Source organism: Mustelus asterias, chromosome 11, assembly GCF_964213995.1.
Source record: "Mustelus asterias chromosome 11, sMusAst1.hap1.1, whole genome shotgun sequence".
NCBI classification, from domain to species: Eukaryota; Metazoa; Chordata; class Chondrichthyes; order Carcharhiniformes; family Triakidae; genus Mustelus; species Mustelus asterias.
In genome coordinates this window covers 66,893,030-66,920,239 of record NC_135811.1, presented here as the reverse complement: position 1 = coordinate 66,920,239, position 27,210 = coordinate 66,893,030, and the positions used below count along the sequence as shown (strand labels likewise).

The 27,210-nt window shown below is 41.6% G+C and overlaps 1 protein-coding gene across 3 annotated transcripts in view; it reads left to right on the top strand.

The window, feature by feature from the left end:
* The window catches only part of LOC144500569 (protein TANC2-like), a 1,073,639-nt gene that overhangs the window by 731,423 nt on the left and 315,006 nt on the right, over positions 1-27,210 (top strand). For all 3 annotated transcript variants that reach the window (XM_078223699.1, XM_078223697.1, XM_078223698.1), the window contains one exon: positions 14,196-14,459. In XM_078223699.1, coding sequence (XP_078079825.1) covers positions 14,196-14,459 — 264 coding nt within the window. The remainder of the gene's footprint in view (positions 1-14,195; positions 14,460-27,210) is intronic.

Genomic DNA, 27,210 nt, shown 5'->3' with positions numbered 1-27,210 from the left:
AGCCTTACCCTTCCTGGCCGTCACCCACTTGGCCTCCTCCCATGGCCCTGGTGTGACCACCTGATGATAGCTCTTGTCTATCACCTCCTCATTCTCCCTCATCAGCCTAAGATCCTCGAGCTGTAGTTCCAGCTCCCTAACACGGTCCCTCAGGAACCGCAGCTCGACACACCCCTCACAGATGTGGATGTCCGGGAGGCAAGATGCCTCCAGGACCTCCCACATCCTACACTGGGAACAACACACTGGTTTCACACTCATACTGGACACTTTATGTCAAGTAAGACAGTGAAAAGTTAATAAGAGTGTAAGGAAACAAAAACTCACCCCTGCTCGTCCAAGCCCTGTGAGCCAAAGCCCTGACAGCTCACTCAACTTCCCACTCACTCTGCTGCCCGCTACGATGCTGCCCGCTGTATACTTTGGTGCACTTTTAAACCCTCCAAAAACTTCCCCTGGCTTCTCCTGGCCTGACTTCCGGTTTTGAAAAAAACCTCCGATTTTAAACCCAAAATTAACTGAAAAAATAAATAATTAATTACAGTCAGAAAACCCACTCTCTTACCCTCAGCCTGCTCCTGGGAACAATGAAGCTGAACCTCCAAGGTAAGCCCTTTTTAAACCCTCCAAAAACTTCCCCTGGCCACTAAACGACATAGGGTCAGACGATGTGGAGTCTGTGTGGGTAGAGTTGAGGAACCACAAAGGCAAAAAAACCATAATGGGAGTTATGTACAGGCCTCCTGACAGTGGTCAGGACCAGGGGCACAAAATGCACCACGAAATAGAAAGGGCATGTCAGAAAGGCAAGGTCACAGTGATCATGGGGGATTTCAATATGCAGGTGGACTGGGTAAATAATGTTGCCAGTGGACCCAAAGAAAGGGAATTCATTGAATGTTTACAGGATGGCTTTTTGGAACAGCTTGTGATGGAGCCCACGAGGGAACAGGCTATTCTGGACTTAGTGTTATGTAATGAGCCAGACGTGATAAAAGATCTTAAAGTAAGGGAACACTTAGGAAGCAGTGATCATAATATGGTAGAATTCAGTCTGCAATTTGAAAGAAGGAAGGCAGAATCAGATGTGAAGGTTCTACAGTTAAATAAAGGTAATTACAGGCGCATGAGGGAGGAACTGACAAAAATCGACTGGAAGCAGAGCCTAATGGGAAAGACAGTAGAACAGCAATGGCAGGAGTTTCTGGGAGTAATTGAGGACACAGTGCAGAGGTTCATCCCAAACAAAAGAAAGGTTATCAGAGGGGGGATTAGGCAGCCATGGCTGACAAAGGAAGTCAGGGAATGCATCAAGGCAAAAGAGAGAGCCTATAATGTGGCAAAGAGTAGTGGGAAGTCAGAAGATTGGGAAGGCTATAAAAACAAACAGAGGATAACAAAGAGAGAAATAAGGAAGGAGAGGATCAAATATGAAGGTAGGCTAGCCAGTAACATTAGGAATGATAGTAAAAGTTTCTTTAAATACATTAAAAACAAACGGGAGGCAAAAGTAGACATTGGGCCGCTCCAAAATGACGCTGGTAATCTAGTGATGGGAGACAAGGAAATAGCTGAGGAACTTAATAAGTACTTTGCGTCAGTCTTCACAGTAGAAGACATGAGTAATATCCCAACAATTCAGGAAAGTCAGGGGGCAGAGTTGAATATGGTTGCCATCACAAAGGAGAAAGTGCTAGAGAAACTAAAAGGTCTGAAAATTGATAAATCTCCGGGCCCAGATGGGCTACATCCTAGAGTTCTAAAGGAGATAGCTGAAGAAATAGTGGAGGCGTTAGTTATGATCTTTCAAAAGTCACTGGAGTCAGGGAAAGTCCCAGAGGATTGGAAAATCGCTGTTGTAACCCCACTGTTCAAGAAGGGAACAAGAAAAAAGATGGAAAATTATAGGCCAATTAGCCTAACCTCAGTTGTTGGCAAAATTCTAGAATCCATCGTTAAGGATGAGATTTCTAAATTCTTGGAAGTGCAGGGTCGGATTAAGACAAGTCAGCATGGATTTAGTAAGGGGAGGTCGTGCCTGACAAACCTGTTAGAGTTCTTTGAAGAGATAACAAATAGGTTAGACCAAGGAGAGCCAATGGATGTTATCTATCTTGACTTCCAAAAGGCCTTTGACAAGGTGCCTCACGGGAGACTGCTGAGTAAAATAAGGGCCCATGGTATTCGAGGCAAGGTACTAACATGGATTGACGATTGGCTGTCAGACAGAAGGCAGAGAGTTGGGATAAAAGGTTCTTTCTCAGAATGGCAACCGGTGACAAGTGGTGTCCCGCAGGGTTCAGTGTTGGGGCCACAGCTGTTCTCTTTATATATTAACGATCTAGATGACGGGACTGGGAGCATTCTGGCCAAGTTTGCCGATGATACAAAGATAGGTGGAGGGGCAGGTAGTATTGAGGAGGTGGGGAGGCTGCAGAAAGATTTAGACAGTTTAGGAGAGTGGTCCAAGAAGTGGCTGATGAAATTCAACGTGGGCAAGTGCGAGGTCGTACACTTTGGAAAAAAGAATAGAGGCATGGACTATTTTCTAAACGGTGACAAAATTCATAATGCTAAAGTGCAAAGGGACTTGGGAGTCCTAGTCCAGGATTCTCTAAAGGTAAACTTGCAGGTTGAGTCCGTAATTAAGAAAGCAAATGTAATGTTGTCATTTATCTCAAGAGGCTTGGAATACAAAAGCAGGGATGTACTTCTGAGGCTTTATAAAGCACTGGTTAGGCCCCATTTGGAGTACTGTGAGCAATTTTGGGCCCCACACCTCAGGAAGGACATACTGGCACTGGAGCGGGTCCAGCGGAGATTCACACGGATGATCCCAGGAATGGTAGGCCTGACATACGATGAACGTCTGAGGATCGTGGGATTATATTCATTGGAGTTTAGGAGGTTGAGGGGAGATCTGATAGAAACTTACAAGATAATGAACGGCTTAGATAGGATGGACGTAGGGAAGTTGTTTCCATTAACAGGGGAGACTAGGACGCGGGGGCACAGCCTTAGAATAAAAGGGAGTCACTTTAGAACAGAGATGAGGAGAAATTTCTTCAGCCAGAGAGTGGTGGGTCTGTGGAATTCATTGCCACAGAGGGCTGTGGAGGCCGAGACGTTGAGCGTCTTCAAGACAGAAATTGATAAATTCTTGATTTCTCGAGGAATTAAGGGCTATGGGGAGAGAGCGGGTAAATGGAGTTGAAATCAACCATGATTGAATGGTGGAGTGGACTCGATGGGCCGAATGGCCTTACTTCCGCTCCTATGTCTTATGGTCTTATGGCCTCTCCTGGCCTGACTTCCGGTTTTGAAAAAAACCTCCGATTTTAAACCCAAAATTAACTGAAAAAATAAATAATTAATTACAGTCAGAAAACCCACTCTCTTACCCTCAGCCTGCTCCTGGGAACAATGAACATTGGCGCCTGAGACAGATGGATGTCAATAATAGTGCAAAGTGCAGAGAGCAAGTGTTTCCTGTGTTTAATGGAGAATTGTCTTGATCAGTATGTTTCTGGCTCAGTGAGGTAGGAGGCATCGCTTGGATCTATTTCTGGTGAATGAGGTGAATCAAGAAGATTAAATATCAAAAGGGGAACATTTAGAGAACAATGATCATAGTATCATAAGGTTTAGATTAGCTGTGGAGCGAGCAGGAGCAAGGAGCCATTAGGAGTGAAAATACTTAATTGTAGCAGGGCCAGTTTCAGTAAGTTAACACAGATCTGATCGGGGTAAACCGGAATCAAAGTTTGGCAAGCAAAATTCTTAACTTTTTCTTCTGTGGGATGTTTGCATCGCTGGCAAGGCTAACATTTGTTGCCCAACTCCACCTCTTGATAAGGTGTTGCTGAGCTGCCTTCTTGGAAAAGGCCTTTAAAGACAAGATGGTTCCAGTAGAGTTGAAATACATTCCCATGAGGGGCAATGGTAGAGCAGTTAACCCCAGAGATTCCTGGATAATGAAAGGGAGGGGAAGCAGAAAAGGATGCGTGTGATGAATTTCCGAATCATGATACAAGAAAGAGCTACACTAATATAGAAAATTTAGTGAGGATAACTGAATGAAAGAATTATAAGAGGCAAAGAGGGAATGTATGAAGAGACTGGCAGCTAACATCAAAGAGAATTCAAAAGTCTCCCAAAGCCCTATGAATAGTTAAGAAGTGGAATGGGACTGATTAGGGACCAAAATATTGAGCTGTGATGGAGATAGAGGGTTGACTAAGGGACTAAATGAATACTTTGCATCTGTCTTTACCAAGGAAGAAGATGCTGCCAATGTCAGAATAAAAGAGGAAGTATTTGAGATACTGGACAGGCTAAAAATGAGATATGAGAAACACCTCTCGTACTTAAAGTTGATAAGTCACCAGGGCCAAACGCGAGGCATCTAAGGATGCTGCTGGAAGGAAGGATGGGAATTATGAACCGACTGGCCATAATTCTCTTTAGCTACAGGAGTAATAAAGCATTGCAAATGTTATACACTTGTTTAACAGAATAAATTTGGCAACTTGGAGGCCAATCAATTTAATCTTGGTGGTGGGAAAGCTTTTAGAAACATTAATCTGAGACAAAGTTAACAATCACTTGGACTGTTAAAATTAACTTGCTTGAGTTTTTGATGAGGTAACAAAGAAGGGTTGATAATGCAGTTGGTATGTTGAATATAGACTTTTGAAAAGGCATTTGATAAAGCACCACGTAACAAGCTCATCAGCAAAGTTAAAGCCTTTAGAAAAGGGGCAGTGGCATTATGGATACAGAATTGGCTGAATGACAGGAAACTGAGCTGAACAGGTTTATAAGGACTGGAGAAAAATATACAATGACGTTACCCAGGGTAATTACTGGGAGCATTGCTTTCCAGGATATACATATCGACTAATACTTGGATATGGAGGGCACAATTTCAAAATTTGCGGATAACAAAAAACCTGGAAGTATTGGGAGGAGGGTAGTGATAGACTTCAAAAGAAAATAGATATGCAACTGGCTTGGGCGAAAATATGGCAGATGAAGTTTAATACAGAGGCGTGTGAAGTGATATATTCTGGTAGCAGGAGAGACTATCAAACCAATTGGTTTAAATCTGAAGGGTTCTGGAGCAGAGGGACCTGGGAATATATGCACGCAAATCATTGAAGATGGCAAGGCAGGTTGAGAAAGTAATGGAAAAGGCATACAGGAATCCTGGATTTTAGGCATAGGGTACCAAAATGAGTCTTTTTATAAAACACACTGGTTTGGCACAGCCAAAGTGTTGTGTCCAATTTTGGGTATTGCATTTTTGGAAGAGTGCTGAAAGGATTTGCAAGAATGGTTCCAGGCCTGAGGTACTACAATTATTTGATAGATTGGAAATCTGAATTTGTTCTCCCTTGAGAAGAGAAGGTTGAGGGGAAATGGTGGTTGATGGAGGTATACAAAATCATGAGGCATCCATACAGAGTAGATAGAGAGAATTGATTTCCTTTGGCAGAATGCTTGAGAGCCAGAGGATACAGATTTAAGATGATTGGCAAAAGACCCAAAAGCGATGCGAGGAGACTTGTTTTTATGTTAAATTTGGTCCTTGCATCTCTGTCGCAGATGTATTGACAGTTGCCTGATAGGAGAGAACTTGAATACTGATGAAAGGAGAGTAATGTCTCCAAAGCTTTTGGTCTTGCACTTACAGGCCAGATGCAAGAATGGCAAATTTCAAATGACTCACCCAACTGGTTCACAGACTCCATGTTGCAACTGAGGAATGAAGTAGTACACACAATCCCATGTGTTAGTTGCAAACCTGATTATTGAAAGGCAGCTATTATAACAAGGTCTCCACCTTTGCTGATGCACACCTTGGCTACTCCAGGATTAAAACATAATATTTTTAGTATTATTATAGTAGTAGTATTATAAGTGGAATTATAGAAAACTACATTTCCCTGTTCAGTGTTGTCCTGTCAGGAGAGTGACACCAAGGAGCCTTTTGGTATGGTAAGCATTTTTAAGTCTTCTGTTTTCTCCTCATCCTAATGTATGACACTCATTTTAGCATCATAGAATCACTGCAGTGCAGAAGGAGGCCATTCGGCCCATTAAGTCTGCACCAATTCTCTGACAGGATATCTTTCCCAGACCCATCCCCTGCCATATCCCTGTAACCTCACGCATTTACTCCACTAATCCCTCTAACCTACACATCTTTGGACACTAAGAGGCAATTTAGCACACCTAACCTGCACATGTTTGGAATGTGGGAAGAAACCAGAGCACCCAGAGGAAGCCCACGCAGACACACGAGGGACGTGCAAACTGCACACAGTTACCCAAGGCCAGATTTGAACCCGGGTCCCTGGCACTATGAGGCAGCAATGCTAACCACTGTGCTGGCCCCAGTAATGATAAAATATTGAGTAAACACAGTCAATGAAGGGTATAGATAGGGTGAACAGTGTGAAGCTTTTTCCCAGGTCGGAGGTGACGATCACGAGGGGTCACGGGCTCAAGGTGAGAGGGACGAGGTATAACTCGGATATCAGAGGGACGTTTTTTTACACAGAGAGTGGTGGGGGCCTGGAATGCGCTGCCAAATAGGGTGGCGGAGGCAGACTCACTGGCATCGTTTAGCACTTACCTGGATAGTCACATGAGCAGTCTGGGAATGGAGGGATACAAACGAATGGTCGAGTTGGACCAATGAGCGGCACAGGCTTAGAGGGCCGAAGGGCCTGTTTCCTGTGCTGTACTGTTCTTTGTTCTTTGTTCAAGATTCAAATCAAGGACCTATTGGCTGCAAGTGCAGCATTCAAATCACTGAGCTGCTCCAGTTCACCATTGGATGAATTAACAAGACAGGGTGAATGACTGCAATCCTTCAAACCCCATTGCAGCTCTGCAGAATTACTAATTCTTTTCAACCTCGTTGTAAAACCTTTAAACTAGCCATGGCCATATTTAAAGTAACTGAAGCCACTGCACCACAATTCATAGAACATAGAACATTACAGCGCAGTACAGGCCCTTCGGCCCTCGATGTTGCGCCGACCAATGGTACCAATCTAAAGCCCCACTAATCTACACTATTCCAATATCATCCATATGTTTATCCAATAACCACTTGAACGCTCTCAACGTTGACGAGTCAACCACTGCTGCAGGCAGGGCATTCCACGCCCTTACTACTCTCTGAGTAAAGAACCTACCTCTAACATCTGTCCTATGTCTCTCACCCCTCAATTTAAAGCTATGTCCCCTCGTGCTAGCCAACACCATCCGAGGAAAAAGGCTCTCACTATCCACCCTATCTAATCCTCTGATCATCTTGTATGCCTCTATTAAGTCACCTCTTAACCTTCTTCTCTCTAACAAAAACAACCTCAAGCCCCTCAGCCTTTCCTCATACGATTTTCCCACCATACCAGGCAACATCCTGGTAAATCTCCTCTGCACCCTTTCCAACACTTCCACATCTTTCCTATAATACGGCGACCAGAACTGTACGCAATACTCCAAATGCGGCCGCACCAGAGTTTTGTACAGTTGCAGCATGACCTCCTGGCTCCGAAACTCAATTCCTCTACCAATAAAAGCTAACACACCGTACGCCTTCTTAACAACCCTATCAACCTGGGTGCCAACTTTCAGGGATCTATGCACATGGACACCCAGATCCCTCTGTTCATCCACACTACCAAGTATCTTACCATTAGCCCAGTACTCTGTATTCCTGTTACTCCTTCCAAAGTGAATCACCTCACACTTTTCCGCATTAAACTCCATTTGCCACCTCTCAGCCCAGCTCTGCAGCTTATCTATGTCCCTCTGTAACCTGCCACTTCCCTCCGCACTGTCTACAACTCCACCGACTTTAGTGTCATCCGCAAATTTACTAATCCATCCTTCCACACCCTCATCCAGGTTATTAATAAAAATGACAAACAGCAGTGGCTCCAAAACAGATCCTTGCGGTACATCACTCGTAACTGAACTCCAGGATGAATATTTCCCATCAACCACCACCCTTTGTTTTCTTCCAGCTAGCCAATTCCTGATCCAAACCACTAAATCACCCTCAATCCCGTGTGTCCGTATTTTCTGCAAAAGCTTACCATGGGGAACCTTATCAAACGTTTTGCTGAAATCCATATACACCACATCAACCGCTTTACCCTCATCCACCTCTTTGGTCACCTTCTCATATTCAATCAATATTTCAATGTTTTTTTCAAATGGCTTTCCTCCTTGTCAGAAAATATAGACAGTGCCTTATTTTGTATAAATTGAAACTGCTATTGCTTTCATGACAGGGTTTATTTGGAAATTAAAATTTGCAGAAGCCTTTGTGTTACTGGATATTTAGTGTTTCGATTGAAAAGAAGTTGGTATTAAAAAAAAGCACAGTTTAAGCCATTTAGTGTAACGAGAAATCAAATCTTAAGTTAATCATTTTGCACATTACTATGAAATCTAACCAAACCTACCTCATGTACTCACTTAAAAATGTTACAACTAAATTGCTTCGATCTCCTTCATTTGTATCAAATAATTACCCTTGAAAATCTATCCTACATACAAAAATAGTAGCTGATAATGGATTCTGCCTGAATGTAGGCTAAGCAAAATAGTTATTTCAGCATTGGCATCATCCATCAGTTTCAGAAAAAAAGAATTAGTGCATTTTGATGATAAAATGGCTCTAATTTCAAACCTTAACTGAATTTATCCTTTTTTGTACCATGGTACATCTGGATCATACTAATCCATCCATCTGAAAATTACCATGTAAACAAAGTCTTCAACAATTTGTGGGCCAAATTAGACTGATCGTGCAAGTAGGTTTTTGGCATGTTGTCTACCCATATCTGAGAACTTGCCTGGAAAGGTACCATGGTCTCTCCTGCAAAGGATCAATTATACTATATCCTGTCACCACTTGGTTAACTAGCCTTCACTCAGCATGATAAATACTCTCTGGATAACTCAGAAATCTACAATTAAAGGTGAAAAAGCTTTTCATCTGTATATAGGTTGTTGTTTGTTCCTGTGCTGATGGCACATGAAAAACAACAGCAGATCATCATCATTGACTTCCAGTGACCAGTTTAGGCAGGGGCTGCATTTTCCATGTGTGGCGTTCAAATTAATTCCAATTCTGGGGATTCCACCTTCCAACCCCTCACCCAAGGTGTCTCTCTTTTGAAAAGCAATGCTTAATTGTAAATGGCCTAATTGGCCAGGAGGTGTGAACTTGGTGCCCAGTCAGCATCTATCTCTCCTAATTGATGCTGACAGACCTGCTGAGTTTTGCCAGTGTCCCTTTGTTCTTGAAAAGCCTGTTGTGGACTGCTGCTGCCTGACCGAATCAAGCTGGAAGTTCCTCTGAAAACCAGGTCAAATGAGGCAGAAAGCGAGGGCTTGGTAGAAGTTGGCAGAGAGGCTGCAAGGGATCCACTGTGAAGTAGAGATGAGGGTATCAAAGAGGGGTGGGGAGCAAGGCAGTGAGGAGTTGAGAGAGGGGTGGGTTTTGGCCAGGAGCCAGGAAAAGGGTTGGTGAGTGGTCAGAAGTGTAGTAAGTAGGTAACCAGGGTTAGGACGATGGAGGTAGGGGGCAGTGAGAGCCTAGAGGGGATCAATGGATAGGAGGCAGCGAGGGGTCAGGATTTTAAAAATTCACTCGTGGAATGTGGACTTCACTGGCTAGGCCAGCATTTATTGCCCACCCCTAATTAACCTTGAGCAGGTGGTAGTGAGCTGCCTTCTCGAACCATTGCAGTCCATATGATGTAAGTACACCTACTGTGTTGGGGAAGGAGTTCTAGGATTTTGCCCGGCGATGAGGAAGGAACAACAATTTATTTCCAAGTCAGCATGATGCATGGATCCCTTGCAACCCCTCTGGCAACCTCTTCTGAGGTCTCACTTTATGCCTCATTTGACTTCCTGGTTTCCCAAGGGAACTGCTTGCTTGATTTGGCAAGCTAGCAGCAGTCCCCAACATGTTTTTGCCTGTCTTTGCTGCTGGTGCAGAGCAGGCTCCTCAAGGTGCTTAGAGTCTCTAATTGGGCACCGAACAGCTAAAGGCAGTGAATATGACCCAAGGCTGTCGGCCCTGATAACGTCAAGCAGTGCTATTGAAGACTTGTGCTCCAAAACTAACTGTACCAGAAGCCAAGCCATTCCAGTTCAGCCCCAATACTGACATCTACCCAGGAATGTGGAAAATTGCCCAGTATGTCCTGTCCTCAAAAAGCAGGGCAAGGCATTGTCTAATCTGGATAATTACTGTTTCACCAGTACACTTGTGATCATGAGCAAAGTGATGGAAGATTTATTTGACTCCTCTATGAAGTGGCATTTACACTGCTCCTTGATGTTCAGTTTGGGTACAGCGAGGGCCACCCAGCTCCTGATTAAATTACAATCTTGGTCCAAACGTGGACAAAAGAGCTGAACTCATGAGGTGAGGGTGTCTGCCTTTGACTTCAAAGCAGCATTTGACTGAGTTTGGCATCAAAATGAGCCTTTGCAAAACAGAAGTCAATGTGACACTTGCGATCCTAGAATCAGAATTTATGTCACACTATTTGTAACTCCCACAGTTGCGTGGACCTGCAGAGTTTCACCGGCTGTCTTGTCTGGAGACAATACACATCTTTTTAGCCTGTCTTGATGCTCTCCCCACTCCCATTGTTTTGTTTCTTAAAGACTGGATTAGTTGTAAGTATTCGCATTCCAACCATCATTCATGTAAATTGAGTCTGTGTCTTATAAGTTCTATTTGTGAACAGAATTCCCACTCACCTGAAGAAGGGGCTCAGAGCCTCGAAAGCTTGTGTGGCTTTTGCTACCAAATAAACCTGTTGGACTTTAACCTGGTGTTGTTAAACTTCTTACTACACTTGTTGTAGTCATACTTAGCACTAATGTAGCCCATGCCTATGTGCAGCAAGATCTGTACAATGTTCAAGCTTGAGCTGATAATTGGCTTGTAACAATCACATCACACAATTGCCAGGCAATGATCATCGCCAACAAGAGAGAATCAAAGCATCTCTCCATGACATTCAATGGCATTATCATTGCTAAATTCCCACAATTGACATGCTGACAGTTACCATTGACCAGAAACTGAATTGGATCAGCCATGTAAATATTGTGGCTACAGAAGCAGGTCAGAGGCTGGGAATTCTGTACTGCTAACTTACCACCTGTCTCTGCAAAATCTGCCCACCATCTGCAAGGTACAAGTTAGGAATGAAGTGATATACTCTCCACCTGCCAGGATGAGCGTAGCTCCAACAGCAGTCAAGAAGCTCGACCCCTCCACCACTGGTGTACAGTCAGAAATAGGGTTGTGGCTGTGTTTTGGACTCAGGAGAGTCACACATCAAGTTGCCCAAGATTCAGTGCTAGGAGCACTGCTGCTTTTCATACATTTCAATGACTACAAGTTTGTTGATACTGGACTCATTTTTGAAATTTGCAGGTGAAAAGTATAAATGTAGTAGACAGTGAGAAAGATAGTAATAGATTTAAAAAGAACATAGAGAGACGAGTGTAATAGGTCAATGAATTTTAATGTAGTAAAATGTGAGGTGATATATTTTGGTAGGAAGAATGAGGAGAAGCAATGCGAGCTAAATGGTACAAATATAGTTGGGATGCAACAACAGACTTGGAAGGTGACAGGATAGATTAACAATGCAGTCAGTAGAGCAAATGAGCTTCCTGGACCTTATGAATAGATGCAAAGAGTACAAAGGCCAAGAAGTTATGCTGAATGTATACAAAATACTAATCCTGCTTCAGCTGGTGCATCGTGTCAAATTCTGGGCAGCACATTTTAGGAAGGACTTGACAACTTTGGCGAGGATACAGAAAAGCTGTACCAGAAGGGCTTTAAGGTGAGAGTTAAAATTATGTGGGTTGACTGGAGAAGCTGTGGTTGTTCTCCTTAGAGCTGAGAAAGCAAAGATGAAATTTGATGCAGGTGCTTTAAATCATGAGGGGTTTAGTTGGAGTACATAATGAACAATTCTTCTCAGTGGCTGAAGGGTCAGTAACCAGAGTAGACAGACTTCAGGTGATTGGCAAAAGGAGCACAGGCAACATTAGGACAAGTACTTTCTATGCTCTGAATGGTTATGATTTGGAAGTCATGATGTGGAGATGCCGGCTGGGGTAAGCACAGTAAGAAGTCTCACAACACCAGGTTAAAGTCCAACAGGTTTATTTGGTATTTGCTACCAAATAAACCTGTTGGACTTTAACCTGGTGTTGTGAGACTTCTTACTATGATTTGGAATGCAGTCTTGACTGGGTGGGGGACACGGTTTCAATTGTAGCAGTCAAAAGAGAATTAGGTAAATTTGTTAAGCGAGTGAGAGTAACTAGATTGCCCTTCAAAAGAACCAGTGAAGACTTGATGGTCTGAATGGCCTCCTGTGCTGCACTAATTTCTGATCTGCCATTCCTACCTGCTCTCTTACCACCACCACCACCCCCATCCCCTGATTTTTCATTGCATGAATGGGACTGAGTCAGATGAACAATAATTTGCCATAAAATGTTTGCAATTAAGTAGCCTCTGTGAAGCTTCTGTACAGTAATTGGCATTCCTGTAATTGTTTCTAACCACATTAAAGTCTTTTAGAAACTTGGACATTCTCTTTAATCAGCACCCAGAATGCTGAGAGTTGTGTTTCTTGGTTAAATTATTTTGTGACTACTTTCCTGGCTCATTAAAAAAGAAAAAAATGTATTTTTTTAATTTATTGATCCTTTTATATAGTGCTGTAACATCTCAACATTATTATTGTAATCAGAAAATGTACTTAACAAGATTAAACAAGTTTTTTCGAGATACAGGATTTTCCACATGCAACGGATATTGAATTAGGAAACGGGGTAGGCCATTTATCGTCAAACACATTCCTCTATTCAGTTAGTTCATGGCTGATCTGTATCTCGCATCTATTTACCGTTGATTTATATTGTTAAAGAGAATTTTGAACATCAAGTAATTAACAGACAAAAGTATGTCACAAGATTTCATGTTTTTAAACAAAAACAAAATTTATAAAAGAAAACTTTATCTAAAGTTATATCAGAAATTTTTTTATAAAGAAAGCAAGTACTGAAAATGTAACCCTATGACCATAATTTAACATTTGCAAATCAGGACTGCTACTGTCCCTCATACATTTAAAATCCAGCCTGATGACGTTGAGTCACGAACCTGACTCCAATCTGATGTGAAAAAATGGGAAGGAAGGTGGTTACATCCTCTGTGGGGTGCCCTGTATGCATCAGGGGTATCCTTTCTCCAAGATTTTTCCCAGGGTGGAAATGGCTGCTACGAAAGGGGTGTAGGTACAGGGGAAATGTTAGGGGGAAGTTTTTCACACAGAGGGTGGTGGGCGAGTGGATTCGGCTGCCGTCAGTGGTGGTGGAGGCAAACTCAATAGGGTCTTTTAAGAGACTCCTGGATGAGTACATGGGACTTAATAGGATGGAGGGTCATAGGTAGGCCTAAAAGGTAGGGATATGTTCGGCACAACTTGTGGGGCCGAAGGGCCTGTTTTGTGCTGTAGTTTTTCTATGTTTCTTTCTATGATACCCTTTCCCCTTGTGCCTCCTGTCTGGCCTCCAAAACTTGATCCCCCACTCCACCCCCAACCAATTCTCCTCTCCCGTCCAATTCCCCTCTCCACCTCCCCAGTTTCCCTGGTGGTGGGGTGGGTGAGCCATGCAAAATACCAGCCCAGGTAACCCTCTGAGGGATAAATATTGGCCAAGACATGGTGAGAACTCCTCTGCTCTCCTTCAAAAAGTGCCACAGGAAGAGACGTTGGTTTATCTCTTTCAAAAGGTGACACCTTCAACAGTGTAACATTTCTTCAGTGCTGCACTGAATTCTCAGTTGAGTTATGTCCTCAGGTCTCTAGAGTGGGACTTGAACCCACGAGCTTCTGATTCCGAGGGGAGGGGAAAAGTGCTATCCCTGAACTGAGGCTAACACGGTGCGTTGCAAGCCAGCATTCATATTTTTTTTAAAAGGTGGAAGACGCAAGAAAAATCTGGATCCACAACTACATTTTGTATTTTCAGATTAGGTTTGTTTAGAAAACTGCAGATTAATTTGAACAGCTCCACCCTAACAAATTATTTCACTTTTTTCCAATCTGCAGCAACTTTGACAAGCTATTCAGAAAATGTGGAACGTACTAAGTATAGCGGGGAAAGTAGTAAGGAATCATGCTCCAGGACAAACGTTAAGCCATGGCATGCTCAAAAGTCTGCCTTGGATTCCTGCCTGTATCGAGTGGATGAAAATATATCTGGCTCTACGTTCAGCTTGAATAAATTCCCAGAGAGAAACCTGGAGACCGTCTCATCTCAGTCTGTCCACTCCATCCCTCTCTACCTGATGCCTCGACCAAATTCTGTAGCAGGTAAGAATATAGATCTGGTGTTAGTAATAATTCATGCAGAAAATACAAGTCGTGGCTTTTATTCATTTATTGTGACTATATTTGTACTGTGTCTGCTCAATGCTGAAAATCCAGGAATCTAAGTATGATTTTATAAGGTTGTCCTCCTGGCACAGAATCTTTCCTTCCAGAATCTAGGATTAGTATTTAATGGAGGTGACGGGATTCTTGTCCGCCAGCTGGAGAGCCAGAGAAAGCCCTCTTTTAGGTAAGGCATGTCATAATAAGCGCCCTTAACTGGATAATTAGAGGTCAGCAGCTCTATTGAATGACAGTGCCACCAGAAAGGTAGTGGCTTCAGGGATACAACCACTCACGGCCTAGCATTGTCATTGAATTCTCAGGGCACAGGTAGGAAATGGCAGGAGAGCGGTTGGCAGCAAGAGCAGGGGATGGATCTCAGCAAGGACCCCCTGCCTTTGAACGAGGGTAGCCTGCAGGAGTCTGCAAGGAACCCCACATAAGTTCGGTTCCTATGCTCCGAGTATGACAAGCGCCCGCCTACTGCTGGGTTAATTATCAGTGAATTAATGTCCAGATGGCAGCGCTGGTAGGCTGTCGACGGGCCTTCTCGTCACTGATTTAATCGGGATGGAAGCAGGAGTGTGGCAGGACCCACACAACCGCCATCTCCCATGCTTGATTAAATGCCTCCCCATCACCAAACCACCATGGGGGAGGACATCAAATTTCACTCCAGCTGTGTGTAATTCCACTTGTAAAATTGTCCCATGGTCTCGTATTCAAAGTCCACTACATTGGAAAACAGAACACTGAAAGGCATGGATAGAGTGGATGTGGGGATGATGTATCCATTTATAGGAGAGACTAGGACCTGAGGGCATAACCTCAGAGTAAAGGAATGGCTCTTTAGTACTGAAATGAGGAAGAATTTCTTCAGCCAGAGGGTAGTGAATCTATGGAATTCATTGCCACAGAAGGCTGTGGAGGCCAAGTCATTGAGTGTATTTAAGACAGAGACAGATAGATTTTGATTGGTAAAGGGTTCAAGGGTTACGGGGAAAAAGCAGGAGAATGGGGTTGAGAAACCTATCAGCCATGATTGAATGGCTGAGCATACTCGATGGGCTGAATGGCCTAATTTTGCTCCTCTTTTCCCTTTTTCCAAATTTATTATACATTTTCCTTTTTTTTTTAAAAGGCTATTCGGCAATCACCAAACTGTTGGTCTGAAAATGATAGAGCCAGTTGACATAGGTAGAGCTCTGCTTCTAATGGTCTGTATATTGAGTACCAGAAGATGCAAAAGTGTGGCCTGGAGTGATCTACCCTGTATGTAGAGATGTGTCCCTTTTGTGGAGCTCTTTTTAACGTCTGATTGAGATTGAGAGCTGCATGTGTAGCATCATATAATGAGATTCCAGATTCTACTGCAAAGTGCGAGGTTATTCACTTTGGAAGAAATTATAGCAAATTGGATTATTATCTAAATGGAAAGAAATTACAACATGCTGCTGTGCAGAGAAACCTGGGGGTCCTTGTGCATGAGATGCAAAAACCCAGTCTGCAGGTGCAACAAGTGATCAAGAAGGCAAATGGGATGTTGGCCTATATCGCAAGGGGGATAGAATATAAAAGCAGAGATGTCTTGCTGCATCTGTACAGGGCATTGGTGAGGCCACAGCTGGAATACTGTGTGCAGTATTGGTCCCCTTATTTGCGGAAGGATATATTGGCCTTGGAGGGAGTGCAGAGAAGGTTCACCAGGTTGATACCAGAGATGAGGGGTGTTGATTATCAGGAGAGACTGAGCAGATTGGGTTTGTTCTCGTTGGAATTTAGAAGGCTGAGGGGGGGATCTTATAGAGACCTATAAGCTAATGAAGGGGCTGGATAGGGTAGAGGTGGAGAGATTCTTTCCACTTAGAAAGGAAGCTAGAGGGCACAGCCTCAAAATACAGGGGGGTCAGTTTAGGACAGATTTGAGGAGGAACTTCTTCTCTCAGAGGGTGGTGAATCTCTGGAATTCTCTGCCCACTGAAGTGGTGGAGGCTACCTCGTTGAATATGTTTAAATCACGGATAGCTGGATTCCTGATCGGTAAGGGATTTAGGGGTTATAGGGATCAGGCGGGCAAGTGGAACTGACCCACTTAAGATCAGCCATGATCTTATTGAATGGTGGGGCAGGCTCGAGGGGCTAGATGGCCTACTCCTGCTCCTAGTTCTTATCTTATGTACTATACCATCATTTTGTTTTATCACATTCCAGTTTTTTATTCATTCATCAGATGTAGACATCGCTGGCTGGGCCAGCATTTATTGCCCAGTGCTAATTACCCTTGAAAAGGTGAGAGTGAGTTGCCACCTTAAACTGCTGCAGTCTATTTAGTGTAGGTTAGGAAGCTATTAGGGAAGGAGTTCCAGGATTTTGACGCAGCCATACTCAAAGAACAGAGATATATTTCTAAATCAAGATGATGAGTGACTTGGAGGGCAATTTCCAGGTGGTGGTGTTCCCACAAGTCTCTTGCCTTGCCCTTCTAGATGGTAGAGGTCACGGGTTTGGAATGTGCTAAGGAGCCTTGGTAAGTTCCTGCAGTGCACCTTGTAGATGGTACACATTGCTGCCACTGTGCATCTGTGGTGGAGAGATTGATTGTTTGTGGAAGGCATGCTAATCAAGTGGGCTGCTTTGTCCTGGTTGGCGTTGAGCTTCTTTGAATGTTGTTGGAGCTGCACTCATCCAGGCAAGGGGAGAGTATTCCATCCGATTCCTGACTTGTATCTTGTAGCTAGTGGACAGACTGTGGAATAGGGAGATGAGTACTCATCGAAGGATTCCTCGCTTCTGACCTAGTTACTGACCTTTGGTGTATTATATATAAATAAAATGGTGCCAATTCCACACTCCAACCTCATCATCCAATTTAAAAAATATATGTATTTTGTGAATATGCTTACAATAACAGCTAGCAATTTAACACTTTAAATCAGTAGATTTCTGATGTCTTGAAAACTGAGCTGAGTTAGGACTTAGCAGCTTTGACAGCTGCCTGTTACCTTATTTTGCTGTATGCAGTGAATGATTATTTCAATGTCAAAAGCATAAAACTTTCATACATATGATCAAAGATGAATATGTGTTGACTGGATGATGACGTACTTTAAGATTTGTCTATTTAAAGAGTGTTGTAAAACAAATTATTGATTGGAATGTAATTTTAGAACTATGTGGTTTGTGGGTATAAAATGTTGCCTTTTGCAGTTACTTGAGATGCTAAATAAGTTACAGTAAAACTATTGGATAGGTATTCATTATGAATGCTTAATGTAATTTTCTATGTATTTATAATAGGAACTCAATTCCCACACCATTGATTAGGTTCCATTGTTTCATATTCATGTATAATTTGGATTTTACTGGAACCCTGTCATTTTAGGTACAGTGTTGCGCTTTACGACGTGGTGCCTGACAACACAGTTGCAGACCTTTCAAATATACCTCTTTGAACATTGAAGTTAGTTAGACATTAATAGAAATAACAAACTTTGATTAATACATAATATCTAAAAAGCTTATGATATATATGCAAAATATAATAACTTTCGTCAGCATTTGAGTTATAAATTCTTTTTGCTAACCTCAGTAATTGCTTGCTCCAAATGACCGATATTATTAGTTGACACACCATCAAAATTACAAAAACAAAACTTCAACTTTCAGCTATTTCGTTTATTTTTAATTAAAAAATCAATTGTTTCTCCTAAAATTACAGATTTTTTCCCCTCCTTTCTAGTCTCCAAACTTGCTTACCATTTTCTTTCCGAAGTGGTTAATGTTGAAGAGGAAACTTTTTTTCTCCTTAATTGCTGGTGCTTGCGTTCCAGTTGAAAGATATTAATCAAAGTACTAGAATGCCAAATATTGCTCTTTGAATAAAACAATCCACCAGCTAGATTGGCTTTAGAATGTCACCTGAAACCTTCTCGAGGTTACACAGCAAAAACGGCCTGAAAGTAAAGTTTACTTTGAGTAGTCTGTTAGAAAACGTATAGTAAGAAGTTTAACAATACCAGGTTAAAGTCCAACAGGTTTATTTGGTAGCAAAAGCCACAAATTGTGGCTTTTGCTACCAAATAAACCTGTTGGACTTTAACCTGGTGTTGTTAAACTTCTTACTGTGTTTACCCCAGTCCAACGCCGGCATCTCCATATCAGAAAAAGTATATACAGATTGTAAACCTTCAAGCAATGGGAGATTTTCCAAAAATAGGTCATTCCCACTGTCTTAATATGCAAAAACTCATGCAACAAAGCTTAATTTTTGACATTTCGAACAGTAGCAATGTATATTTTTGAGATTGAAATTGAGTATATGGAGTTAATGGACTGTGGGGTCAGTCTGCCCACAGCACATTGAAGAGAGGGAAGGAAATGAGGTGTTCAGCTAATCTTTAAAACAGAATTTGTGCAGAGCACCACTGGTCTCAGAACATTTGTTGGAAAACTGTAGTTGGAAGCATATGAGTGAAGTATAACTTTGTTTTGGGTGTAGCTAGCCTTACCATTAAGTCTAGATATAATTGTTTTCAGATGAGGGCTGTATCGAAAATCCTTTTGAAACCTTATAGATGCAAGAATTGAATATTTTCTTTGTAACATTACTCCCCAAGTTTCTATAATTTATAGAATAGATGTGTTTGCATTCCACCATAATGAACAAAGATGTTAAAAATATGTGGAAAAAGTTAGATTAAGTTGTATATAAAGTAATGAGTTGCCAAAACACTGGAAATTCGTGGATATGAGAAGAAAAAAAATATTTTGTGCAAGACAACCTGGCATGCAACTTGAATATTTGCAAATATATATACTCTCCAAATTTTTCTTGACAAGAATATAAACAATTGTACACTAAGTCTGTGCAGGCACGCTAACTCTTAGCATGCCATTGGATCAATGTGTTGCATCATAAGTTGAGTATGGCTTTCCAATCATGATTTTCCAGGTTGCATGTTCCTTATCTTATTCAAAGCAACATAAAATAAGCAAATATTTCCTCCACAAGGAGGGATGATTGGAGGATGATTTAAACAAGATATTCTGATGGACTTGTTTGTAGTTGAGCGGTAACTGAACTCGAGGAAAGGAAAGCTTGTATCAATTTTTTGTGGTTAGGTATATATGGCACAAGAAAACCCATGAAGATAAATTATATTTATGTTTTAATGCTGTATTTTCAATTCATTTTTTTGAACGGAGGTTAAGTACTTGAGGCTCTGAAATGCAACATAGCACCTTTAATTTTTGAGCAAGTGGAAAAGATTAGACCTTAATGGAAAATGGATTACAATTTTGCCGACATAGGTGCCAAATTACAGAAAAGTCTTGTCAAAGTACTTTCAAACTTGGTTTATTCTTCAAGCTCAATTGTAAATTGGTTTTGTCTTCTGCTGATTGAATGCCTAGGACATGTGGTCTGATGAGGGTCAGCAGTTTTTTTTTCTAATTTTTAAGTATTTTGACCATGAATTAATTATAGGTTACCTAATACAATATAAAAATGTTCTTAAAAATTGTTCTCCTATATTTTGGTCATCAAAGTCACAATTGCAAGGAGGTGCATAACAACAACAGGAGAATGAGATTACCTCAGATATTGCCCCAGTCAGCCTGGGATCTGCTCATTCCAGCTGAGATGATAGACACTGCAACTTGCAGTCTTAATTCTGTTGTTCTCATGATGCCACATATTGAACCTTGATCATGCTGTTCTTTGCAAGAAATTGTATCTCACAACAAGTACTCTACTAAAATATATACAAATATTAATTCCTCAAAGCTGTTTAGATATCACTAGTGTTTTGCAGTTTACTATTTCCTGAAGAGATTAAAGCCCTGTAGTTTGTCATACGTCTGGACCACACAGCAACTGTTGCTGAAATATTTTCCTATGCTTCCACCAATATTGAATTCAGCCAATGGTATAAAGGAAGCTACTAGCATTTACTGTTAATATGGTGACATTGGCAAAAAAATGAGTTTAATGCGAGTAAATAAATGTCAGACAACACATTTTAGTTAAAACAAAAAGACTTGGGAAAAATCTGGGTTTTGTGGAACAGCAGTGTGATTTGGGACTTCAATCCGCATTTAAAAGCAACATTTCAAATGGATAAGATGATGAAAAAAATGGATTATTGGGCTTTATGGCAAGGGGTATAGAAAATAAAGCCAGGATGGAATGGTGAATTTATATAAAAGTTTAGTCGAATTACAATTGGAGTGCAGTTTTAGGCTCACTACATGTCGGAAGAATGTTGAGACAAAATGTACAGTGTATAAGCAAATACAAAGGGCAATTTGAAACATTAGGGCTGTATTTATTAAAATAGAGGAGATTAAGGCATTTTAAATTATATAGAGATGGAAAAAGGGTTGATGAGTCTAGAGCAAAAAAATATAGTTATAAATCAAATGTAAGAGATTTTAAACAAAGGGCATGTTTGTTTTAAGGGACTGAAATGCATTCCTGGGATTGGAGGGACCAAGTCAATATTTAGAAATGTTATCAAATGGTTCTGAGAGGAATTGAGGGATTTGAAAACATGGCAGGTATATAGGATTAGGTGTAGGTCAGAGGGTCAACGTAACCACAGATTGGTTAGGCTAAACTTCCTGTATCTGTATTTAATTGTTATATAATCCTGTTGGCATCATTGTACAATGACCACTTGCTATAACATTTACTGGCAATTTTTAATTGACTGTAAAACAACTATGATTGGGCAATTAGAGTCACAGAGGTTAACAGCATAGAAACAGGCCTTTCGGCCCAACTTGTCCATGCTACCCTTTTTTTTAAACCCCTAAGCTAATCCCAATTGCCCGCATTTGACCCATATCCCTCTATACCCACCTTACCCATGTAACTGTCTCAATGCTTTTTAAAAGACAATATTGTACCCATTTCTACTATTACCTCTGGCAGCTTGTTCCAGATTCTCACCACCCTCTGTGTAATAAAATTGCCCCTCTGGACACTTTTGTATTTCTCCCCTCTCATCTTAAACCTATGCCCTCTAGTTTTAGACTCCCCTACCTTTGGGAAAAGATATTGACTATCTAGCTGATCTGTGCCACTCATTATTTTATAGACCTCTATAAGATCACCCCTCAGCCTCCTACGCTCCAGAGGAAAAACGTCCCGGTCAATCCAGCCTCTCCTTATAACTCAAATCATCAAGTCCCGGTAGCATCCTAGTAAATCTTTTCTGCGCTCTTTCTAGTTTAATAATATCCTTTCTATAATAGGGTGATCAGAACTGTACCCAGTATTCCAAGTGTGACCTTATCAATGTCTTGTACAACTTCAACAAGACATCCTAACTCCTGTATTCAATGTTCTGACCAATGAAACCAAGAATGCTGAATGCCTTCTTCACCATTCTGTCCACCTGTGACTCCACTTTCAAGGAGCCATGAACATGTACCCCTAGATCTCTTTGTTCTGTAACTCTCCCCAGTGCCCTACCATTAACTGAGTAAGTCCTGCCCTGGTTCAATCTACCAAAATGCATCACCTCGCATTTATCTAAATTAAACTCCACCTGCCATTCGTCAGCCCACTGGCCCAATTGATCAAGATCCCTTTGCAATCGGAGATAACTTTCTTCACTGTCCACTATGCCACCAATCTTGGTGTCATCTGAAAACTTACTAACCATGCCTCCTATATTCTCATCCAAATCATTAATATAAATAACAAATAACAGATAATTGACAAATAATTGTGATGCTACTTAACTATTGTTCTTCCCACTTATGCTAGCAATTTTAGATTTTGGTTTCACAAGATGTAGTCCTGTTGTTGTACCGCTATTTTTCTTGGTTTACGTTTAATCTGACCGCTAGCTAATGCATTACAATTAGCTGTTTTGTGAATGACGGTTAAATTTCTTTCAGAGGAACAGGCAGATTTGTTGTTCAAATAAGATAGGATCTTCTAGTTCACGTGGATGCATGTTGAAAGCACCATAGAAGAGCAAATTCATTCCTTTGTAATCTGTAATTCACATGGTATGTTCCATGCAATATTTTCTGGAACATCAGAAATAGCGCTCAACCTGGGCTTTTGAAGTGATAGTTATCTAATTGTGTGCTCACATGGCCTCGTGAATGAGCAGGGCTCCAATAGTTCATGATCTTACCTTGACCCTAAAGTTACAGATTTAAAGGGGGTGAAATTGGGTTTAGAAGGGTGCCCTCCTTAGCATTCCAAAATGGCATCCACAGCATGGGGATATAGTTCCAAGTGAGAATGATGTGTGGCTTGGAGTGGATCTTGCAGTGGTGTTCTTATGTGTCTACTATCTTTTGTCATTTTGGGTGGCAGTGGTCACTGGCTTGAAAGATGCTGTTGAAGGAACCTTGCTGAATTGAATCATACAATCCTGTGCAGAAGGAGGCCATTTGGCCCATCGAGTCTGCACCGACCGCAATCCCACCCAGGCCCTATCCCTGTAACCCTATGTATTTACCCTAGCTAGTCCCCCTGACACTAATGGGCAATTTAGCATGGCCAATCCATCTAACCTGCACATTTCTGGACTGTGGGAGGAATCCGGAGCACCCAGAGGAAACCCACGCTGACACGGGGAGAACGTGCAGACTGCGCACAGAGAGTGACCCAAGCGAACCCAGGTCCCTGGCGCTGTGAGGCAGCAGTGCTAACTACTGTGCCACCCCTAATTGCTGTAATGCATCTTCTGTATGGTGTACACTGCTGCCAATGTGTATCAGTGGTAGAGGAAATGAATATTTAAAGTGATGGATAAGTAGCTAATCAAACAGACTGCTTTGTCATAAATGGTGTTGAGTTTCTTAGGTATTGTTGAAGCTACTCTCAGCTTTTCAGTATTGTACTTATCGTCAATCGTTTTATCCCTCTGGTGGCCATGGCTCTTCCCATAATGGCAAGGACCATCTCCTCCATTGGCTTTGACGTGCCGGTGTACCTCACTGCTTCTGTCCAGTTTCTGCTGCATCTTCTGTTGTGTCAGTGAGTATTGTGTAGTCTTTTTGGATGGTTGAATAGCTGTGGAGTAATAGGAGTGAGGCTTATAACAATGCTAAATGTGTAAATGTGAAGGGAAGTACATGAATATTAGATATGCGTTCTAATTAATAGAGACTGGTAAGTGATGAGGCTATGGTGAATTGAGCCCTGGCTGAGACCTGTGGTGGAGTTGGAAGAAACTGGCATTTGAAGATTCATTCATTGACCTTGCCAACTCGTGAGGTCATTAAACAACTTGTGGCACTGAATCCAATTCCTTGGGGTTAAACGGCTGGCATTGACCTCTGTGAGTATATATTACTATTGCTTGCTCATCGGATGTCTGGAGGGCATCCTGTCCTCTTGCAGATACAGGACATTTCTCTGCTTTTCCACCCCTCCACCAAAACCTCCAGTGCAGCAGCGGAAAACCTTGGTACCCTCTCTCCCATGGCCAGCCATCGTTATTTTTGCACAGCTCTATTCCAGTAATCTCACAGCCTACAGCAGCCACAGTGCACCTTCCCTTTAAGTGGTGCTAGGAAGTCATGAAATTAGGCTCCCTGCTGATAGATGCAGCCACTGAACAGCAAGCACAGTTAGTACTAACTGCATGCAGAAATCAATATAATGAAGAGGCAACACAAAGATCAGTGTGTTAACATTATTATACTGATGTCCATTTTTAGGGATTCCTTACATGTGCCTCAACAATTTTTTTAAAGTTGGATATGAAAAGCTATATTAACACGACTACTTCAAGACTCTGAAACAGCCAAGTATCGGCAACATGCTTGACATGTTTAACACTTTACAAACTGTTCAACTTAATAAATGTTTTATTGTTTTGGCATATTTATATATTTCCCATACTATTTCCTATAAAACTACTTCAGGAAATAAAACAGCAGATCCCAGAGGTTGTATGACAGCTTTTAATTTATATAGCAAAGGAAAAACCTGACAGTTTACAATGTTGCAATGATTTTGCTCAGAGGGCCAGTTAACTCGGTTGATTGGATGGATAGCATGTGGATTAGGTTAGTGTCAACAGCACAGTGTTCAATATCTGTAGTGGCTGAGGTAGACTCTTGGTGTGCCTCCTTGCCTTACGCATAGTAATAGAAAATCATACCATTGGTTCAGGACCAAAGACCTTCCAATGGTCAAAGAATTCGAAGAAGAAGAATTTTGCTTGTGATGTACAGTAATGTCTTCATTGGGTTTAATGCTCTTGTCAATACTGGTCTCACTACCAGGGCCACTATTCATAACTCAATAAGTGAAATTCCATTTTTTTTTAAAGCTGAGACTCTGGTGCCATTCCTCTGGCTGATTGTATTGATTGGCAGAGTGAGCTCACGGGACTGTATGGTCTACTCCTGCTCCTATTTCTAATGTCTGTTTTTCCAATGGAAGTTCAAACCAGTGCCCTTGGGCCATAATTTACCTCTGTTCAGGCTCCAAGCTGTAAAAGGTTCATTTCAGATCACTTTCTAATGCCAAGGTTCGACTTGATTTGTATCAGTTGTTTATATCTGGATTATCCCACTCGCCCACTTTAACAGTGAAGCAGTAGTAAATGGGAAACAGCTGTTGTCTGATGAATTGCATTCCTGCTGTACAAGTCTGTGTAGTCATCCGCCACAGTCCTTTTCTGAGTTTTTTTCACTCTGTTGCGGGGAAGGGGAGGGAAATTATCTGTGTTCATCTCTTGGTTTAATACATGTTAAGTGATACATTCTTTGTCTATAATTGTGTTGCAGTTTTTGTTTTAGATTTGTCTTCCTGCTTGGACCATCCAATTCTATTATTTTCCTCTTCAAGGCAGTTGCCTACATTATGAAGTTGTAAGTTAGTGCTGTTACGTTTGACTCATTGCCAATTTGTTCCGTCTTCTGTTCAACGTAAGGATAACAATTATAGAAAAGGATTGGTGAAACAATAATGATTTCTTTGTTTGAAGATAAGACTATATGCAGATAGATTTACTAGGAGGCTAAGTATAGTGCACCTGATCTCTACCCTGTTGTTTGCTGACTGCCTACAAGTCATGGGGTTAGTATATCTTATCTTGTCGAGGTATGTAATGCTTGACAGTAATTTAAGATACACTCCTTAAAGGTGCATGCGCACCATATCACAACAACCCTTTTTTTCCTAATTAAATGTTTACTCTTAAAGAATCAAGCTATTTACATGACAGCAGAACAAAATAGCATTGTGTCTGAATATACTTTAACACAAATTCGTCCCCGAAGCATATCAATGGTTTGCTTACCCAACCAGACCTAGTTATGTTGATCTTTGCTGGAGGCCATTGTACATTTTCAGAATTCTAGTTGATGGTGCTATGTTTGTATTGCATCTTAGATAGGATTATTCAATGTTTTTAGTTGTGGCACTGTTCTGATTTGGAATCTGTTTCATCTCACTGTCATGCCATTTGATTGTACTTGATATGATCTTGATTCTGGGATCTTCTGAGGATTTCTGCTGGATTCCATGTGCCATCAGTTGGGTGTTGTGCTCGAGCTTTTTGTCCAATGATCAAGTTGGGTAGTTAGTTACCTTCATGCCAGTCATGGGTGTCTTTCATCTTCCCTTTTTTTTTCAAGTAGTACATCACATGTCAGTATAAACGAGTGATGACTGCAGAGGTTTGTCTGCACTTGTCTGCCAAATAGCAATTCTGCATTGTTCCACAGTGTGATGAAGTGTGCGTGTTCAGAATTGTGCTGCTGCAGGTTGATGATCTGCATTGCAAAGTCAGATGATCTTCTCCCAGTATAAGTACAGGGTTTCCGATGCTGCTCTTTATATGGACCTTGTCATTGTCTTGATGTTGCCATGCTATTAAGACCTGCGAGCACTGGACCCCTCGTGGCCACAACATAAAATATCTGGGGTGACCAGGGTGAATATTTGTAGCAAAACTCTGGTGTAATAGAACCCAGGGATGGAATCTTTTAAGTAATTGTATGCAGTGAGTTTGGCAAATGTGGTCAAATTACCGCTTGCTGATTCCATATATTTCAGTGTGCAAAGTTGAACAATGTTTTCAGCTGCACTGGTATCCAGTTTTGAATTTGGGTTATGCTGACCCTGCAGCTATGGACATATAATCTGGATGGTGGTAGCGGCTTCTGTTGTAACCACTGTAAGCACTATTTGATGTTCACTGTGCTGAATGTCTGCTCACTTTGTATGTCAATATTCTGTTATCCACATCGTCTGACCGTATAGCTTGGCGGGACATTCTGTGGCTCTTTCCATTGTTTGGTTCGTGCTGTTGGTTGTTGAAAATACTGTAGCCTCTGTGTATGGTTTCTCATGAGGTTGAACCACTTGTTTTGACCTTGTATTCTGCATTGTTTTTGCCAGTGTCCTCTGGGTGCTGCATGCATTGTATACAGCGTTGAAAGCTGGGCAATTGCGAAGCTTGTCTGCGTGGGCTTTGTGCCAAAGGTGAACAAATTCTGCTTTGTATTAGTGCTTCCATGTTGTAATCTTTGGGTTGGTGCAAGAGGTCTTTTTGGCATACTTCCATTGGTGTAGATACTATTACAAACTTGATTCTTCTGTCAGCCAGCTCTGCTGCTGTGAAGTCATAATCATGCCCCTTGTCTTATTGACTTACGAATTGGTCAATGGTCTCTTCAGTTGTCATCCAAAAGGCATGAATTCCAG